The 20284-nt window shown below is 39.3% G+C and overlaps 1 protein-coding gene across 1 annotated transcript in view; it reads right to left on the reverse strand.

Moving 5' to 3' along the window:
• LOC121629179 (cadherin-18) overlaps positions 1 to 20284 on the reverse strand; it is a 117729-nt gene that overhangs the window by 80811 nt on the left and 16634 nt on the right. Inside the window, exon 2 of the mRNA XM_041968774.1 lies at positions 2369 to 2929. Within this exon, the coding sequence (XP_041824708.1) occupies positions 2369 to 2599 (231 nt within the window). The 5' untranslated portion in view covers positions 2600 to 2929. The remainder of the gene's footprint in view (positions 1 to 2368; positions 2930 to 20284) is intronic.

A 20284-nucleotide genomic window follows, 5' to 3' on the forward strand; every position in this document is an offset into this window, starting at 1 on the left:
CAAGGGTCTGCTTTGTTTTATCCAACAAATGTACCTCGTCTAAGTCAAAGCAGACAGTTCACTTCAGCACATATCCATTCAGAACTTGGGATTTGCATCATCTCCTGAAAATTACCATCCAATCTGAAACCTGTCTGACTACTTCAAAGCACCCTACTGAGCTGACTGGCATGAAGACATTCACACCTTCCATCATGAGAATGGGTTGTCTCCTGTCTAGTATCAGGACAAGCCCTGTCCCCTACAAACATTTGCGTCTCACTCATGCACAAAGCTGTCATTTCCCAAGTGCGTCAGCCCCCCAGAAAGGTGTCACTGGGGATTATGGGATACCTCAGAGGGATTAGAACATTCTTGACAGACTGGCCGCTTCACTTGTTCCAAGAAGTCTTTCTATGCTTTCTTTTTTGAGAGAGTTATGGTTTTGAAAAAGGATTTTCAACTGTCAAGTCATACATTTTGTTATACGTCCGTTACATTATGTTCAAACATCTGGACCTCTGGACTGTTTTTTGTATTAATCTTATCATGGAGTGTCTGTTTCATTTTTCACGTCTTATGATGAACCAATTATCGTCAAAGTGACTGTTGGCAATTCCCTACAGTAGAGTTGCTCATTTACTGCTCACTAATGTCCAGAGTTTAAATCAAGCAAAGAGAAGAAAAAGAAAAAAGAAATAAATAAATAAAAATACAGCATAGTATGTGCAGAGTGCATTAATCCTCCTTCCTTTCCTCCTCCACCTCCACTGCTGTTTTCGTCTAATTAAGGGTCATTCTGTCTCCTTTAGGACATTAGGACACTGCACACTAGTCCCAACCCACATAATTAAATGTTTCTTTGTGCTTGCCATCTGGAGACCTCATCACTTTAAACATGCATGTCAAATTGATTCCTTAATAATGTTTATGTTTCTTCTCAGTGCTTTATTATCACCCAGGATTAGCTGTTTATGTTTGTTTTGCCTTCATCAGCAGCAGCCAGCATACACACATTTTCAGGCAGATAAAATAAACATAAGGAACAACGGAACCCTTGAGGTAGTTCTAACAGTAGTACAGAACAGCCGGCCAGGCTTACAATAACCAACTTCAAAGCAGTGGAATAATTTGATGTAAGAGTAAGCGCATCTTTATGCAGTTAGGGCCTTGATATACTGGCCCTTTGAATATTCTGCAAACATCTTTTGGAGTTGCTCCTTCTTAAGGCACAATTTTTAACACTTTGGGATTTTACGATTTCATGCATCAAACAATGAAAACTAAAATATGTTTCTACAGTAAACAACATGTCTATCAGCTTCATGATTTTACAGCCGATTAAAACCCCAGGTTGATTGAAGAAGTTGACATCCAAAGCAGAAATCAATGTTTGTTGCTTTTTTTTTTTTTGTTTGTTTGTTTTCTCAACCTTTGCCCAAGCATATCATCCTTCCTCATCCTTCCGTTTTTGCTTTTCCTCATCAAATGGTTGAAATACAGACATATGTGCAGTCAGAGAAGCGTTCTGCCTTTCTCATTCTCTTTCTCTGAGTGCAGTTGAGGATTAGGCTGTGCCTGAGTGCCTGGAATAATGATCACTGCAGCGGAGAAACACATTTTCACATTTCAGGAGATAAGGGCAGGAAATCTGCAAGCAGAGGACTTAACCACCTCCCTATGGCTTACTCTGGAGCTAACAGAAAAGTCACCACCAACAGCCAACAACCGGACTGCACCATGCTCTAAACAAGCAGGAAAAACACCCACTACTATCTGTTTCACTGTGAAGGCTATCAATTACTCTGACATGAGTGAAATTATATTTGTAAAAATTTTTAACAACACCAAACACCCTGGCTCACATAGTACCATTTCAGTAGTTTCCAGTTTCTCACTGTGGTGAACTTCTCAACAAGAGAGAACATCTGGTTTTAATTTCACACAGACTAAATTCAATATCTTAGTTTAATGATAGCTTGATATTGAGGACTTGTTTCACTTTCAGACTTGTTATGGTCTTGCATTACTGTCTTCCCATGCTGTTAGGCACTCCTTAATTACAGAGAGTACAACATGTTTTAGCCCATGTCAGACGGGAAGGGACAGACATGAGTAATGTCATAAAAAGAATACATGCATAAATTCTGAAATGAGACTACAATTTTCACATCAAAATGAGGGAGGGAGAGAGAGCTTGTATCATGCCGACACTGCAATCTACTGCAGCAGAACAGCACGTTCCTTTTGAAACCCATTTTTCAATAAACAAGAGGAGGGAGAAAAGTGCCAAGTAAGCTGTTCAATAGCAAGTTCTCTGGATGAAAATAGTCTTTTTTTTTATTATTTTTTTTTTTTTACAGGCTACAACAGTTGAATAAAAACTTACCTTTCCCACATACTGTGCATCTGGTCCCATGTGTTCTTCTAAAACAAAGAACTGGTTCCAGATCCAACCTCGTTTAGGCCTGTGGTGCACCTCTGTCTCTCCAGTGGCCAGTTTGGTCTGGTTCTTGGAGGGCACTTTGGTGGGGACATGGTTGCTCGCTCCATAACACCTCTGGATGAAGCAGAGGCAGACCAAGAAGGGACAGAGACAGGAGGTGCTGGATATCCTCATGGTGGTGCTTGCTTTTGTAAATGTATCCCCGTGTTCCAAGGCGGCAAGGTCCTCCCACCACTGCCGCAGCAGCTGCCACCAATAGCCACTGCTGCAGACCCGCGCAGTGGTCCCAGCAAACAAAAAGCTGATTTAAATCCAAACTCTGGAAATAGTGGTCCTGGAAAATCCTCTAAGGGTCATGGCCCAAAGTTGGAGTTTTAAAAAAAAACTGCAAGATACTTTACATTATGGAATTTCCCAGTTTATGAGAAGCTGTGCAAATGGATGTGAACTTCAGTGTAGTTCTATCAAGTGCAAAGGTTTATCCTGAAAGCCATTCTGGATGTCCTGAAGAGAGAGCAAGGGAAAGAGAGACACATAGTTAGAGATTAATTTGATGGATATTAAAGGCAAAATGTCCACTAATTCCCTCCAATTAAATTGCAACTCATAATTCTTTACAGATAAGGACACACACTTCAAACTGGCCAACTGTGATAAATCACAAAGACAGCAAGAGCTCTCACTTCGGTCTTGCAGCCATTTTTGCCTCTACACAGACTATTCAAATATCTTTAGACTTGGCGGCTTCTTTTGCTATTAAAAGGTAGTCTAAGCCTATAAGGTCAGAGCGCTGCTCAGTGACTGATACTGCCCTATGAGGTCAGAGTCATGAATCACAGCTATGCAGCCCTGGCCCTGTGACTCAAAGGATGGTCTGACTATTAGAAATAAATGAGAAAGCTTTGATTTGGATGTTTTTGCATGACCTGAGCAGACCGCAAGGCTTTAAGTGTCCCTCATGCATGGTGAATAATACGTGTGGCAGGAAAAACACATTTACTATGATAAGCACTGACATGAAGCCACTTAGACATGAGACAGGAGATGTTTCTAAGAAGGACTGGAATAGAGACATTCTTTTCTTTTTCTTTTTTTCTTTCCTTTTTTTAATTGTTTTCACTTTTAAAAAATAAAATGCATTACAGGTGTACCTGCAGCTTTTAATGCGTAAATTCTCTGGTTTTGAGGTGAATTTTAACATTAGATATGCTATTTAGGTGTTGCTGAAGCATGAAATCAGTCCTCTATGCTTCTTTTCTTGCAAAGTTTTCCTTGAAAAGGAAATTGCACCATGCGATCTTGACATTCTGAGATTGTCCTTCAGTTTGATGCCATAAAAGCAAACAGGAGGATGCACAGAGCTATTTTTTACCAAAATAATCTCAGTTAAAAGTGCACTTGGCTTACAATGGTATATCTTTTTAGACTGTGTTGACTTGTAATACATATAAGAAGCCAAAAGGTAAGAACAGTCAATTGTTAACTGTTTCATAAAACATGAGTCGTAAGTTAACATGGGCCAAAACTATTTGGACCAATATTTGACTTACAGTGAAAGCCAAGCAGAGTTTCCAGAGTAGAATTTTCATAGTGCAACAGAGGCCATTAATAAATGATCACAGAAACATTAACTGGTCTTTAAACTCCTATTCTGCTCATACCATGATAAACATCCATCCATCCACCCATCCATCCATCCATTCTTTTTTTCCAATTTACGATCATGGACGTTGCTCGAGCTTGCCCTACATATTATACAATAGCCATTAATGAAGCTAAATGAATGTCAATAGTCCATTTACAAAAGCTACAAAAAAAATCTGAAAAAAATGACTTGTGTGCACCATTACATTTTCTTTGTTGTACACCAACTCCTGATCCACTCCAGCCACTGAGCACTCAGCCTGCTACTTACACACCCCTCTTTTTGATGAAAATGCATCCAGTACTGGTTCAAGCTGGTGTTAGAGTCATCTTTCTATTGTAAATGTGCTCTAATAAGAGGATTAGAATAGATCCAACATTTGAACCTCAATGTTGTTTAATAAGAAATTTTGAAGAATACCACAGTTGAGATAGTTATCTTGACAAATCCCAATGCTCTCATTTTCCCTGCAAATAATGTCTCAATATCATCAAAGCTGTCTTTAAACACTGTTTCAAACTACTTTTGGTGTTTGTGAATAATCTTTGCAATGCTTCCCAAACACTGAATGGTAATTGGTATATAACAGCACAAACAGTGCAAAAGAGGTGTATAAACACTGTTTTCAGAAGGCTCTTTAAAAAGCAGCAGAGTCTTAGTAAAGAGACTATGCTTAAATAAAGTGCAGCTGTTACATTAAGGGAATATAGATGAGTGGCATGAGCATATCCAAATGATTGTTTCTTAGCCATGGCTGTCATATAAAGGGGTTGCTTTGTTTGCAACAATTTGCAGGAACTTCTCTGTTAAAGTGGCTTTGTGTTGAAACTAAATGTGGAAATGAGTGCTTGTTTAGTCACTTTTTCTCACTCATCATTCTTCTCAATTCAATAATAAATTCATTGTGCTTACAGTTAAAGTGAAGATGGCTGATTTGAAGAATAGTTTGACGGTTGTTAAATAAAGAACAGTTACATGGATGGCTGTCTCAAGAGGATGCAGACTGAGAACCAGACAACAATTTTGACTGGCATAAGTTCATAGAAACAACAAAAACAAAATGCCAGAATGTAATTTGGATTATGCTTGGCAATAATATAGGGAAAGGGCTGAAGTACAAGTGGCAGGGCTTTTCCCCAAAAACATCCTGTGGATTGTATGTTTTTGTTGGAAATACCAACCTTTAAATACATTCAAATAATATGAGACACTTCTAGCCACGAGAACAACACATGTAAAATATGAACATAGTGATGATGGCAGAGACTTCGCAAAGTATTTTAGACCTATTCTTTATGTTTTTTAATACTAAGTGATGCTATTAGTTAAATGCAACAAGGAAGTCTGAAGGTGTCAATAAAAATTATGTGCTGATATTGCATCAAAGAAAATGGCACTGTTTGATAAAGTGACTTTTGCATTAGAAAAGAGACCACTTCATCCCTTAATTATGATTTATCTATAACCTAAAAGTAACTACATTGATTTGTATCCTTAAGCTAGTGTTAATTCAGTGTCTCAGTGAATAAGGGAAAATAAATAAATAAATAAATAAAAGCATCATACATCATATCTTTAGGGGCAGTAGTTTAGAGGATGCACCTATGTCTTACAATGATGGGTTTGAACAAACAACTTGTTCGGTCATTTTAATTGTTGCTGGGTTTTGTGGTGGCTAATGTCTTCAGCTTCCGTCATCAATGTACTTTATAACATTAAAACAGCCATAACACTTAAAGACAAGAAAAAAGAAAAGAGAAGAAGAAGAAACCTAAATGCATCCATTATGATCTCATGAGAGAAATTTGATTCGAGGCAAAGTGCAAAGAATAAAAAGAGAGGCTTGTGCCTCCTCCCAGTAATAGGATGTACCACAGTCTTAAATTGCCTCCTTACAGTAGAGAGTTGGGCTACCATTCAAGTGCTGCAGCAGAATAGCAGCTTCATGGGGATTACTGAGAGGACAAATACATGTATTTGATATTTAACAGGATATAGGAGCTGCCAAACTTCAAAGTCTGCTGCTCCCTATCTCTTACAATGCATACAACATTAGAGAGGGATATTGAAAAGAGGTATTAATGCAACTTTTGACTGCCACATACTTTGAAGAATAATCACTGAATTATTTTTCTTACAAAAATAAATATTTTTACACATATGTCTTAAGATGTGCTTTGAACCGCATGAGTAATCCTCATGCTTTAAATATCTCATGGAAATTTACAGCTCAGCTGGATGAACTCATGGTTGTTGGCCATGTTGACAAAGTGCAGTGGTGGTAATGGGTAATACCTACTGCCAGCCAAGCCACTGAGGGGGAAGGCAAAGCCTGTTCCACATCGACTTGGATTAAAGCAGTGGAGGATAAATACTCAGCCGCACACTAAACACATGTAATCTGGAAGACGATTCTCATCTGCATAGGTACAGCTACGCCCAAATCCTGCTTCAGCTGCTCTATTCCTTGAACTGACAAAATGATATCCAAGCCCACAGAGAATACTAATGGAGGAGTTGTTTTGAATAAGCTGTCTCACAGATTTTATGGTTTTTCTGATTTAATAATGCAACCAAGTGACACTGAAGAACATTTTCTTGCAGAGTCAAAAATACATTGAGATATTTGTAACACTTTAGAAAGTCATAGAGAATATCTTCCCCTTTGGCTTTATTTTAGCTTTCCGGGACTCTCTTAAACCAATCTTCTAATTGCCTGATCATCATACTGATTTGAAGCAAAATAGATTTGAGGGAGCCATGAAATCAACAGCATATGGCTCCGTCAAAGAAAATAATTTCTCGCTTTTTATGATGTTGACATTGTTTCGAGCATTCCTCTGCCCACGGCAGGTTTTTACATGTGCAGAATTTAACAGGATGGGTTATGCATGGCAGCAGCTACAGTGATTTTTTTGGCAGGATGTGTGCAAAAGTTATACGCTACATTTATATACCCATATAATTTCATTTCAGAACAGGTTTGTTATTGCCATAACTTGATTTGAGTATTCAGTCTAATTCATGCTCTGATTAGGGCAATCCAAAATGTTCTACCACAGCGTGGAAGGAAATGGCTGATGGTATTATGTTTCATCTTCTAACTTAAAACAAATCCAAACCAAAAGGTGAAGCCAAAATTAAATGATCCTACAAACATCTTTTTTTCTTTTTGTCTGCACTGCCCAACCTCCATGCAAACCAAATCACATTTAACATAGTAAGTAAATGCACCATTGACTTTTAAAAAATACAATTTTCAAAGCATGATAAAAAAAAGAAAGAAAAAAAGAACATTTAAATATTCTGTGGTCTGTCACAAACAGTAAAATGCAATTGAATGTAAAATGTTAGCAGATTTTTTTTTTTTTTTTTTTTTTTTTTTAATCTTTAAGACACGAGGCCTCTGTTCATGTAACTCAATATTGAACTGGGGCTATTTTATCTTCCAACTCTATCCTGTCTGCAGCTTTGCAGAAAGCAGTGTAGAGAGAGCAGTTTAAATCTAGAGGCTCACAGAAGAACTGTAACCTTTTATCAGCATCTTGTTTAACTGGTGTTAGAGGGGGGCTGCAGGGATGGACCCACTTCTGGTCAGCAACCACCATGTCTCTCTTCACTGCTGGGGAAGGAGGTGCAGGAATCTCTAGCCAGGCAGCAGCTTCCTGCCTTGCAGTTCTAGGTGGTCAACACTTTGCACATGTGAGTACAAATAAATCAATCAATAAATAAATAAAAGTTAAAAAAAAAACTGTCTGGTGTCTTAGGAGGCTCTGCAGCTGCTTGTTTTGACTAATAAACTCCTCATCTGTTTTGTTATTGGAACCAAATCTCTCTTTTCAGCACTTTCCTCTGTTTCCTGCTCACATCAGTGTGCAGATCTCTGCACAAGTTACAGGCAAGGTATAAAATTACTTTGTATTTTATACATAGAGTAGAAAGAACACTGCTTTTGTGCATACAGACTAACCTTTTTCTCTTGTAGCACCGGTGACTCTTTAGAAAATTTTAGGAACACTGTTTAAGTGGACTGAAACACATCAGTTACATTTTTTTTATTTTCTAGCTACATTTTTGAAGAAGCATTGGCTGTAAAACAACAATGACCCATTCCTTTAACATAAAACATGACTTTCATATTTCTGTTAATTCTGTGGTATGTCACAATTCATTTTGCAAGCAATCTCAGTATTAAACTATACAATTACTAATCGTAAAGATTCCCCAATATTGTCACTTTCCATAAAGGGTTATGTCTGAACTACATTGGCAGATCAGTGCAATTTGTTCACAGAACAAAGCAAAGTTGCACAACATCCACATGTTACCGTCTGTTGCTTTGTTTTTGTTCTGTGTAAGTTACTGAAAAGAAAGTGTTATTCCCTCCAAACCAAAGGATTAGTCATACTTGCCATATTTTTTTTTTTTTTTTTTTTTTGTTATAGAATAAAATGTCATTGTGGAAGACTCACCAGCTTATGAAGCATGGCATAACAAAGCTCCAACAAAAAGAGGAAATATGGCCCTACGGTTGACTGGCAACCATCGATTGCACATCCTGCCAAGTAGCTGTAGGGATGGACCCGATGACCCCCACCCCTGACATAGCACTGGAGAGATCGGGTTTAAAAAATGGATGTTTCACCACCTGCAGGATAGCCACCAGATTTGTACAACACAGTAAATGTAAATGTTCAGAAACTGGGTTAAATTACATTTTTGTTGACCCAATGTAACAACTCAAGTCAATGTTGTGTCATTTGTAATTTTCTAAGTGTGTACGACTCGCGTTGGGCTGACAGCAGAACATGGCAAGTTAATATACTGAACATGACATTATACAGATGAGAAAAACTGAATTACTTGTTTTGAAGAAAATAAATTGCTGTTGAACATAATTGACTGTGTTAGGTTGAGGTTTATTTTTTTTTTTTTCATCAGCGCAATGGTCTGTAGAAGAATCCATATAATTACAGATACTGTATATGGTCTTGTTTTTTTATTTTCACTATTTCAGTATTATTTTCAGTATGTTTTCAACAGCAGTTATACTGCAAAAGGAAGGATGGAAGTCAAAACTAGCTAGATATTTTTGCTGTGTTTCTCTAATCAGGCTCAAAAGAAATGTTCAAAAATATTTTTATTATGTAGTTTACAGAAAGAAGCCTCCCAAGTCCAGGCAGAAGTCCTGTAATCTTTTCCATCTGTTTTCTCTGAGCGAAATCCAGAGTTAATATGTTGCATTTATTCTTAGTTGACACAGCAGTAGGGATTTAGTTGAAATGAGACTTTTTTGTTACTTTACTTTGTTATAATATTTTATGTTCGCATCAAACTAACAATTAATACAATTTAAGGAATTTTCATGTGAGTTTACATAAACTCACAAAAACTGCCTAAAATTGTGTGCTTATAGCCAAAATCTTCATCAGTACTAAATCCATCAATGTGGCAGTCAATGCATTCATAATTTTTCACCTTATCTTCAGGATTTTTTTTTTGCCCAGTAAAGAAGAAAGTGCTGAAGACAAGGTGAAAGGCTATGAAAAGAGCTTGAATAAGTGGCCAGGGAGAATAAAGCTGGGCTTCAGATACTGCCCCTGCGACCCCACTCAGGATAAGTGGTGGTTTCTGAAAACTTTTTTGTTGTTTGTATTGCATAGAATGTGCTGCAGTTAAATCACTTAACAAGTGGTTTCATGTCTAAAAATGTTGGCCAGACATTAAGTTTTGTATGAAATGCAGTTTTTTTCTTTTTTTTTTTTTTTTTTGTTTACCTTATAGTTGCACTGTGTAACTGTCTGACCTTAAAAATATGTGTTACTGCCCCCCAATTTTAACCCTCTTTTTTTAATTGCAAACAGCACATAATATATTCCCTCACTAGTGGGGGAGGGAGGGGCGATGGGGTCTTCAAGCGCCCCTGTCTCCATGGATGGCCCGGGGGCGGGGTGGGCCGGGTGGCCTGTCGCGTTGGCCCGGGGCGTGGGCGGGCTGTCCCGGGGGGTTTGGCTGCTGGCCCTGGGGGGAAGGTGCTGTTTTGGGGGTGGGGAGTGGGGGACTGGGGCGGGGTGGGGGGGGGTGGGGGCCTGGCTCGTGTCTCCTCGCCTCCTGGCTGGGGCTGTCCCCCCGCGGCGTGGGGTGGCGGGAGGATGGTGGTGGGGGGATGGTGTTTGTTTGTGTGTGTGTGTGTATGTGGGGGGGGGGGGAGTGGTGTGTGTGTGGGGGGATGGGTGGTGGAGGGATGGTGTGTGTGTGTGGGAGGGTGGGGTGGGTGGAGGTGGATGTGTGGTGTGTGGGAGGGGGGGTGGTGTGGGTGTGGGAGGATGAATGGTGGAGGGATGATGTATGTGGGGGAGGATGGGGTATGTGTGGGAGAATGTATGGTGCAGGGAGGGGGAGTGTGTGGGAGGATGGATGGTGGAAGAATGGTGTGTGTGCAGGAGGATGGATGGTGTATGGGAGGGAGGATGGTGTGTGTGTGGGGGAGTGGTGTATGTTTGGGAGAGTGGGTGATGGAGGGGTGGTGTGTGTGTGTGTGGGAGGATGGGGTACGTGAAGGTGGATGTTTGGTGTAGGAGAGGGAGGACGGTGTATGTGTAGGAGAATGATGTATGTGTGGGAGGATGGGTAGTGGAAGGATGGTGTGTGTGTGTGTGTGTGGGAGGTGTGAAGGTGGAGGATGGTGTATGTGTGGGAGGATGAGTGGTGGAGGGATGATGTGTGTGTGGGAGGATGGGGTAGGTGTGGGAGAGTGTATGGTGGAAGGATGGTGAGTGTGTGGGAGGATGGATGGTGGAAGGATGGTGTGTGTGTGGAAGGATGGATGGTGGAAGGATGGTGTGTGTGTGTGGGAGGACAGAGTATGTAAGGGTTGGATGGTGTATGTGTGGGAGGATGAATGGAGGAGTGGAAGGAGAGTGTGTGTGTTTGTGTGTGTTGGTCTGGGGGGGGGGGCAGGACTGGTTCTCGGGGTGTGCGGCTGGGCGCTGGGGTGTGGGGCTGGCCTCTGGCGGTGGCCGTCTGGGCGGGCCGGGTCCCCCCGGGTGGCGTGCTGGCCCTTGGCCTGTGGGGGTGGGGGGTGTCCCTGCGCTCCTGGGCCCGGGCCCTCTGCCCCGTCTGTCCCGGGCGGCCGGTGCCCGGGGGGGTCGGGGACTGCTGGCCTCGGCCTGCCGGGGCCGGTGCCCTGTGTCCGCGGGGCGGCTCCTGCTGGGGTCTCCTGCTGCTGCCTTCCTGGGCGGGCGAGTGGTCGTCTCTGTGGACCGGTCGGGATCTGTAGCCTACGGGGGGGCTGGTGGCCTGGGTCTCGGGACCGCTGGCCTGACTCTGGCCTCTGTTCAAGTGAGGTGGCATCTGCATGATCACTCTGCATGGTCACTCCTTCCTGAACGTCTCCACACAGTCTTTGCGTCGCCATGTGGCCGAGTTCTCCAGCATATCCACACAGGTTTCTCTGCGCGTGTTCTTGAATACAGCAGTTTCACTTATATCTATTATCATATTTTTTTTTCTTTTTTTTTATTATTTCTGTTCTTATTATTATTACTCTTACTCTTATTATTATTACTACTACTATTATTATTATTACTATTATTGTGATTATTATTATTGTTACTATTATCAACTAGTTGTGTAATGACCTACTGGCCAGGATGATCTTAGCTATATATGTTGCAAGTAGTATGGATTACATGGTTTTCTGTATAATGTTTTAAGTCCCCACCCGCACTCCCCACACCCTTTCTGTCCCTCTCTCTCCCCTCCCTCTTCTCTCTACTTTCTTTTCTATCTCTCTCTCTCTCTGTCCCCTCCGGTCGAGTCCAGCATTAAGAGTCTGATTTAATAAAGTTTTTCATGTCATCAAGAGGGACTTTATACATGTAGTATAAATCCCTGCTTGATAGAGTAAAATTGCCCAGCACCAGACAGCAGCCAGACAATCATTCTGTTTGCAACGATGCTGGACAAGACAAGTTAAAAAAAAAAAAAAAAAAAAAAAAAAAAAAAATATGTGTTTCTGACATATCATGATGGCAAAGTAGCATTTATTATGTAGATTCCTGGACCCGCCATTGATTCTGATTGTCTGACATAGTTTGGCACAAAGTGTTGAAATATGACCCATCCCTGTTTGAAAGGACTAAGGCCTTTGATGACTTTTATACTCAATCCTGACACCCTCACCTGTCACCTAATATGCTCATGACAAATAAGAATATGTATGTTTTACACTGACTTTTTAGTTCTCTGATAACACAAGGAATCAGCTAACATTAATATTTTACAGTAAGGATGTTTTAAATTTTTAGCAGAACAATTCATTCATTGACTTATTTATTTTTATTATTAAAGAAAAGAGCACTGGAAGGACTCTGGGGAGGCAAGAGCAAAAACAATAGTTATACATTTCTGTAGAAAGAATCCTCCTTCCTGAAGACCTAGTATGGACACACAACTCCAAGAGCTGGCGTCAAAACAACCTCACATAGTTGTGTCTCCACCAGAACCAGTCTGACTAAGGGTCTGAGGAAGGGCCAGATAAAGGTCATCTTACCCTCGTAGGGAACTTTTTAACAGAACATGTATATGAAGAGAATAAACCTTAAAAATTAATTAAAGCATGATGAGTAAAAATGTACAATGTAAAAAGTGTAATATTGTAACAATCAGTGTAAGTATAATTTATAAATAAATATAGTAAAGGAAATAATTATAGTTGTGATTATAATATTATATATTGAGCATAATAAGTAAAATTTCTTCCACAATATACTTGCAGTTAGCAACGTGTCTGCGTATGTATCATGGTTGCCATGGATTCGTTTAGCACATAGGCCGCTCCCATTGGTGCAAGGTAATGTGTCGTGTGCACAAGTTGCAATACTAACTTGAACACTAGAGGCAGTCATGCGAAAAAATTGCATGAACACGACAGATCAGAGGTAAACACAATGGCAGCTAGCTTTGAAGACCGTCTTGCTGACCTTTGTTTGCAACTACCAGCATTTGCATATTTTTTCCTCCCCCGTTGCACATTGGCTAGCCTTTGTGCCAACAGTTGGCAACAGATAGGAAGTATTTTGGGACCAGTAAATTGATCTTTTTACTATTTCAAGAATCCAAGTGCTGCATACTGTCCTAGAGGTGACCTTCAGTATTGAGCGTTTTACCCACATTGTGCTTCAGTCATTTGCAGCAAGAATAAACACAAAGATAACGGGATGCTTAGACTACATCACTCAATGTAGAATCACGTCATCATCGCTAGCAACTGGATAACAACACACTGGCCATTTTGAACATGCACCATGGCTGATTTAGCGAAGACATCAGCAGCATTTTATCAGAGGGAGAAGCTAAAAGAAAATGAAAAATGGACTAAGTAAGATGGAAGTCAAATTAGCCATCAGCCATGAAAATCTGCCAAAGTACAATAGTGCTTCTTTAAAAGCAACATGGAAGTTTTATGTCAGAAACAGCAGGCTTTTATCTCTCAATGCATCATTCTTTATTAAAGATTTGTAGCATGTGTAGTCTAATGAAGGAGGAACTTTGATGGGCTGACGCTTAGTTTTGTAGAATTTACCAACAGTTCTGTAGGGCGAACACTAGTGACAAAGTGACTGGACACAAGTGACACTTTGTACAATGTTATTACCACTCTTTGTCGTGGCAATGACCAGAACATCAGGTTACCTCTGCTCTCCTCTGCTCTCATACAAGAAGTGCAAACAAAAAACCAGTCTTCTTTGGTCCTGCTGTTTCCAAGTATAACCAATATGATAATGATACAAAATAAATAACCAAATATAATAAAAAGGGGATAAGCTTTAAAACTGCATCTATTCTCCAAGTTTTAAAATTGCTCTTCTGAAATAGCTCATTTAAAAAATAGTGGCAAAATGTGACTAAATAGATGCAGTCTGAGGCAGTGTGCTATTATTTTAATCAGGCTTCTTGTAGATTAGTCATGAAAAATAACTTCACATTTTAACTTAGTTTTTTTAACATGTACAATTATAATACATTCACATGTTTCACATTGTACAGCTGTAGTAGATACACTGAATTATTGCTTTGGTCCAAACGTAGTACAAGCACACCAACAAAAGAACATTTCTCACTGTCCCAAAAGAAGCCTACCCATCATCCACTTCATTTCAGCTTTATTTGTACAGTGCCAATTCACAACAGTCATCTCAAAGCAATTAATCATCATATATTATCATCCTTCCTTCTCTACTGTCTCCAAACACCTCACTTTAACTTTTTGCTGCTTTTTTTTTTTATTTCACTTAGCTATACAATGACTAAAAAAAAAAAAAAGCACCAGAGTAGGGCTTCATATTAGGGCTGGACGTTTAATCAAATTTTTATCTTAATTACGATCTGGGTTTTCAACAATCGAACGTTTTGCTCCTTCACAGTTTACTGTCGAATGCCACTGGCATTGCAGCGCTCTGCTGCAGACTCCTCCCACAGCCCCAACCGCTTTGGTTTTATTCAACGCGAGTTGCCAACACCTCTCAAGTTAGACTGAAGAGTCGCGACTAAATAATCCACCAGCTCCCAGAGACACAAAGAGATAACAAACGTTATAAACAAACAGAACTTTTTTCTCGGCAAACACCAGTGCTCAGTTAACACAGTAAACAACCTGGGATTTAAGAAACTCAACACTTTGGACAACTGGTATCACTTGGCATCTCATCTCCATTTTATTGGAGTGTCCCTCGCTGCCCTGTATGATGAGTGTGGTGAGGGTGTTGTGAAGGATGTGGCTACAGTCCAATGTTTTGCCACCTCTACGGACCTGTGGTCAAGCGGCACCATAGAGCCATATATAAATGGCACGCTATATTTCATTGACGCAGATTTTACCGTGAAAACGAAATGTCTCCTGACTAAGTTTTTTCCAGCGCACACTGGGCAGAACATAACTGCTGGTCTGAGATGAACTATAGCTATGTGGGACCTGGGTGGAAAGAAACCAGTCTGTATTACCATTACCATACAACCATTATCAAGCTGCCCTCCTTTAAATATCAACATATCGATCGATAGACATGTGGTGCGATAGAAAATAAAGGTTTCATAAAAAGTTCAATGGAAAAACACAGTTTTCCTTCCTTTTTTCATTATAGCTTATCATGTAGCTTCATACTACAGCCATTACTTCCTTGCAACCAATCACAAATGCAAACCCAGCAAGCTCCGTCACCAAGCTCCCGCCCCTCTCAAACCACCTGTTGAAAAAGATGTCACAGCAAGGAGAGGTGGAGGAAATTGTTATGAAAAAATACAAAAATACCCCATGGTGATGCTAAGTTGAAAGGTAATTTTTGCCTACACTTTCAGTTTTCTATATCGTTCAGCCCTACATCAGATTTCTGTCTCTTGTTTCATGCAAACAGGAAAACTAAATCAGGGAGCTCGTTGAGTTACATAAACAACTTAAAGTTAATAAGACCTTAGCTGGAATAGAACCAACAGTTCTTGCCCATAATCACAGCCACTGACGACACAGCAGGAGCTAAAACCCTTGAAAGAAGCAAAATATGAAGTAAAATAGAAGACAGCAAGCTGCTGAGAAAACAACAGAGGAGCTTTTCAGCTCAGTCCATCAGAGAGGGAGAACAAGCTCTTGTCGCCTGCTGCTAATAGCTAATGTTTTGCCCTCCTGCTGAGAGCTCATCCACTGCATTTGATTTCACATCTTTGTCTTTCTGACGATGTCAAACAGCAGAAAGCATAGGGGAAGCAAAACACATATCACTGAACCACTGCTCCATTTTCAGAACAAAGAGAGCTGACCATAGTAAGACAACCACAAACAAAAAAGCCTCTTGAGTTTTCACCTCATCCAAAAGGAACAAATACTAACATTCTCCACTTGTTGTTTGTTGTCTCAGGCGTTGTTTCACTGAGCTTGTGTAAGTAAACATTAGGCCTGAAGTGAGGAATAGGAAACAGCAGAGGAAAAAGCAGTTACACGGCATTATGTGTTCATGTGAAATCAGACCAAAACACAGCTCCCATTTTCCAAGACGTAAACTTAGGGTACCAAAAGTATTGTTTTTGGATGCACGAGCTAAAGTAAACAACATTGATCAGTTAGTCAGACACATGTCACTGTCACGTGAAGTTAAAAAGTGAAAAATGTTTATAACAGCAGTCTACCACACACTATACACAGTTGTTAGTTTTGCAAGAGGAATCTGTGTCCAGTCTAACTGAATAGAGGATTTTGGCAGCTCAAAAGTCCATGTTCTGTAGATTTTTAAAAGGAAACAGACTTGGACTGCTGTCAGCCCACTCAAGAACACATTCTGTGCCATGGACACTGATGCATCCCCAATTCCACCACAGATGCTGGCTTTTGCACCTTTAGCCTGGACGGTGTTTCTCATCCTTGGCACATAGCTACTTTTGGGAAAATACTGACATCTTTTGCTGACTAATCTGAATACGGAACACGTGTCCTCATGTCCTTATGTCCACATAAGCTCATATCCACAGAACTTTACAGCATTTCTGCACAGCATTCATATATAGATTTCTCCATGTGTAACACAGTTTCTTGTTACATTTCTGGATGTAGAAGAGTACTATGTTGAGTTTAATCTCAAATACCTACTGTACAGTAATCATGATGGCATGTTTTTCATGCAGTGACACATGAGGGGTCAAATGCTGCACACATCCAACTGTGGTTTCTGTTCTTGTCCCTTACACTCTTAAATTTCCCCAGATCCCCTGCATCTTTTCAATATATTATAGACTTACACTGTAGAAGTTGACTGGTCAAAATTCTGATTCTCTGTATGAAATGCAGTTTTTTTTGTTTTTTTTTTTTTTGTTTACCTTATAGTTGCACTGTGTAACTGTCTGACCTTAAGAATGTGTGTTTCTGACATATCATGATGGCAAAGTAGCATTTATTATGTAGATTCCTGGACCCGCCATTGATTCTGATTGTCTGACATAGTTTGGCACAAAGTGTTGAAATATGACCCATCCCTGTTTGAAAGGACTTTGATGACTTTTATACTCAATCCTGACACCCTCACCTGTCACCTAATATGCTCATGACAAATAAGAATATGTATGTTTTACACTGACTTTTTAGTTCTCTGATAACACAAGGAATCAGCTAACATTAATATTTTACAGTAAGGATGTTTTAATTTTTTAGCAGAACAATTCATTCATTGACTTGTTTATTTTTATTATTAAAGAAAAGGGCACTGGAAGGACTGCATTTTACTCAATCATTATTGTCCTTTGGAACAACATGCTGCATAACTTGTAATTTTCTGATTCACTGACAAACAATATTCCCTTTTATCAGAAGCAAGAAAATGCAATTGATTGATCTGTACCTGTTCTAAAAATGAACATAGTCTCCCTGATGTGTTTTGGGTGCTTTGACCCAGCTCAGCTCATGGCTGGTAAAAGAATGCTGATTAGTCTGATTAGTTTAACCAGCGGGGCAATCCTCTGAATGTGTGGTACACCCTGGAGGTTCCACAAAATTGGAAGAGACAAATATGTTGCAGGAAGATGCCAGCAATTCAGAGGTTTAGCCAAGCAGAGTGTAGTATTTTCACTATGCCATTTAACTAAAAAAAAAAAAAGGAAACATCGGGAATCATGGCTGAGTGAACTGTCTTATGGGTTGGTTCTTTTACAAAAGATAGCTCAGCTTTTAAGTCTCTTTCACCTCTGGTTTAACTTAATCTTTTTATATAGATAATCTTTTTTGGCTCATCAGCACCAACAAGTTTTAATGTGATGTTCACACCTGGTATCACATGCTCTGTACCTTATCTGATCACAAAGGGACAGCTCTAAGTACATCACTTCACAAATGTGTCTTCACAAGTGATCAGATCTCATGTCCTCAGTCTCTATGCAAATAAACACGTAGTTAAGACCAAATCACACAATGAAATATGAAATACTGCCAGCTGTGAGCAACAAATAGAAAAGTGGCTCCAGGGATGATTCTTGAAAATCCAAAATGATATTTAGTGACACCTGAACAATATTATCATAGTTTAAACTATAAAGTAACAACTGTCTGATCCACTTGAGTCACAATAACAGCAGTGTTTTAACATCAAATTCAATGTTATACAAGAGATGCAACAGCAGAGAAAAAGGATGTCTGTGCACACATCTGCTAGACAGGCAAACTGCAATTCATAAACTCTTCACAGTCTCTGAGCAGAAGTATCAAGCAAAGCCTGAATGACCTGAATTAGCAGTGCTCACAGCAGAAAGTAACTCCATGTAGCTTGCAATATGCAACATGTTCCACACAAGTGTCGATTGAGTTCCACTTTGTTAGATAAAAATACCCATTTTGAGGATCATGAATTTGCAGATACTGACTGTTTTACATATGCGCTGAAGTCATAAAATGTTCTAGAGATGTTTTGGAACAATCAGAACAATAGTTAGACAACATCCTATTTCAGAGACTTGGTGGAGATTTACCATCCAGTGTCCTTCTAATGTCTACAAGATTTGCAGACAGTGTATGAATGTAGCAGTTTATTTTCTGGATCATGTATTGTGAATGTGCGGAATTGCTGCTTTATATTCTTTTTTGCTGACCTTGAAGTTGCTTTCTACTTACTCATTAATATTGTGGCTACTTTCAGATAGATAATATGTTTTAGAGCTGTAGACCAACATATTACACATTCTGATGTAATGTGTAATATGTGAGCATGTGTATGTTTAAGCAAATTGAATATTGTCTGGTAGTAAACATGAATACTGAATGTCAACATGCATATAGGTCTGAGTATTCCACAAGCAAGACACTAGTATCACTAACTGATAACTGGTTGCAACATATTGACAGAAAATCAATGCATGGAGCTGTACTCCTGGATGTTAGTGCAAACATTTAAAATACTATGTCACAAGTCATTAATAAAAAGGTTACGTGCATATCATTTTGGGGAGGGTGCTATTAAGTTGGGGGAGTTCCTTGTGTAAAAGACAATAATGTGTACAATTTAATGGCTCTATTTCAGACATGGTGACTTTTCAGTGTGGTGTTCCATAAGGAAGTTGCCTAGGCACCTTACTGTATTCCATTTATGTGAATGACTTACCTCATGTACTAAACAGTGCAAATGTATGCCGATGACACTACACTATTCCTCTCTGGAGAAAATGTTCAGTATATGAAAAAACTATTACAAGCAGAGGTAACTTTGGTCTCTAACTAGGTTCAGGAGAATATGCTGAAGCTGAATGTGCTAAAGGCAAAGAGTATTATATTTGGCTCTGGTTATATAATAAGACCTAAACCTGAACTTCATCTGTCTTTACAGGGTAGTATTTGTTACTGCCTTTTACTATTTCTTAATCTCTGTAATGCTTTTGTTTTATGTAAAGCACTTTGAATTGTCCTGTACATGGAATATGCTATACCAATAAGCTGCCTTGATTGGCCTTACTATTTAGCAGATTAGACAGGCCAAATCACTGAGTGTGATTATTGACTTTCTTGGTCATTACACAAACAAAATGGTGACTAAAATGATTAGCAGTATCCCAATGATACAAAGAGCAACACATCTGTTATCTGCCTCAGCAATTAAATTTATGTTGCATTTTTTTATTATTTTTAACTGTATTTGTTTAAATGTTATGTTTAAATATTTTGTTTTATTTTTTATTATTATGCTTTAAAAAGATCTGGATCCCAGGAAGAGTAGTCTTCATTTTGGTGAAGTCTAATGGGAATCCATAATAAATTAAATTGATATGCAATATATTTTTACACTGGGAGTGATCAATATTTTCCTGTCCCAGTTAACTTGAGGTCATATTTTAACAGCTAAAACCAAAGGTTTATCTCCAAGCTCAAAATGGTATTGAATCATCTTTATGAATATCACTATGCTACAACTTCTTTTTGTCAAATAAAGCTCTGAAGATCTAGAGCTTCAGAACCTCTTCCTAAATAAAGATTTATACTGTGAGTGCACTTAAGGTCCTGCATGAGGACAGTATATGACAAATGGACTTGAATAATTTAATAATCTATTTTCTTGACATAAAGACAAGACAAATGTTTTCACCTTGCATTTCAATCTTTTTCCAACACATGTGGGTAATTAAATGAAATAAGCAGCAGGTTTTTAAATACAGATTAGGCTTCAAGGTAATTAGGCCCATTGCAGTAATGA

The sequence above is a fragment of the Melanotaenia boesemani genome, chromosome 18 (genome assembly GCF_017639745.1).
Source record: "Melanotaenia boesemani isolate fMelBoe1 chromosome 18, fMelBoe1.pri, whole genome shotgun sequence".
NCBI lineage: Eukaryota > Metazoa > Chordata > Actinopteri > Atheriniformes > Melanotaeniidae > Melanotaenia > Melanotaenia boesemani.